This window comes from Haliaeetus leucocephalus, unplaced genomic scaffold (genome assembly GCF_000737465.1).
Source record: "Haliaeetus leucocephalus isolate CR32 unplaced genomic scaffold, Haliaeetus_leucocephalus-4.0 Scaffold417, whole genome shotgun sequence".
In the NCBI taxonomy this organism is placed as follows: Eukaryota; Metazoa; Chordata; class Aves; order Accipitriformes; family Accipitridae; genus Haliaeetus; species Haliaeetus leucocephalus.
In genome coordinates this window covers 590,467-591,411 of record NW_010972853.1, presented here as the reverse complement: position 1 = coordinate 591,411, position 945 = coordinate 590,467, and the positions used below count along the sequence as shown (strand labels likewise).

Here is a 945-nt window from a genome sequence, read left to right as displayed (position 1 = left end):
TGCCGGTGCCCCCCCCCCCCCCGCGGTGCTCACCAAGAGGGGGACCCCGAAGGTCATGGTGCGGCCCCTCCACAGCTTTCGGAGCCTCTCCATCCATCCCCCTCCCTCCCTCCCCATAGGCCCCAGGCGGCCACCTGCCGCCTACCGGACCGGCCTTCAGCGCTTCCGGCGCGGCGCGGGTCCGCCCGCCACAGCGGCCCCCTCCGCCGCCGCCGCAACGCGCCCGGGGAAACTGGGTTCCGCCGCGGGGGCTGCGGCCTGCGCTCCCTCCCGTGGGATGTTTGGGAGAAGGGGTGGGTTTGGGCATCCAGCCGGCCGCCCCCTGCGCTCTTACCCGCGCTTCTCCAGGCGTAGCTGATCGCTGGTTAAAATAATCCACAGCGCGGTCAGACTCCCTCAGCGAGCCAGGCGCTTCGCCTGACATGGCCGCTGCGGCCAAGTGACCGGCCGTAAGCCCACAGGGTACTTCCAGGTCATATACACACACACACACACACACAAACGCATATCGCAAAAGCTCTTTGAATTAACAGGCGTTTGTTGAACGTACACCAGACTGGCCTGTGGATGGTTTCATCTACCCCGCTGCCTTCCCTGAGGAGAAATGTTTGTTGGGGAGCACGTTCCCGTGTCCTACGCCAGCTGTAGCCAAGTTGCTTAGATTTTTAGGTGGCTTCCACTGTGTCTATGAGAAGAAAAGGATGGGGCTGGAGCCATGCTGTCGCCCGCACAAGAATGCAGCTAGGATTTAAGGCCGGGGGGTGCCATTAAACACGTGTGTGCCAAGAGGGGAACTGACGCTTAAAACGATCTGGCTCCGTGGCCGCCAAACCTGGGCTGTCCTGAAGCCCCTCTGAGGCTGCTGCCCCTGGGTTTTTTCATCCACCACCTACGGCACGTGGAATGAAATCTCCCCGTCCATTATTCCTCCTGGAAACTTTTTTG

At 62.0% G+C, this 945-nt stretch overlaps 1 protein-coding gene across 1 annotated transcript in view; it reads right to left on the bottom strand.

The window, feature by feature from the left end:
- Positions 1 to 130, bottom strand: part of LOC104835905 (cytochrome c oxidase assembly protein COX16 homolog, mitochondrial) — a 50,498-nt gene extending 50,368 nt beyond the window's left edge. Inside the window, exon 1 of the mRNA XM_010574144.1 lies at positions 34 to 130. Coding sequence (XP_010572446.1) covers positions 34 to 117 — 84 coding nt within the window. The 5' untranslated portion in view covers positions 118 to 130. The remainder of the gene's footprint in view (positions 1 to 33) is intronic.
- Positions 131 to 945: the final 815 nt, after the last annotated feature.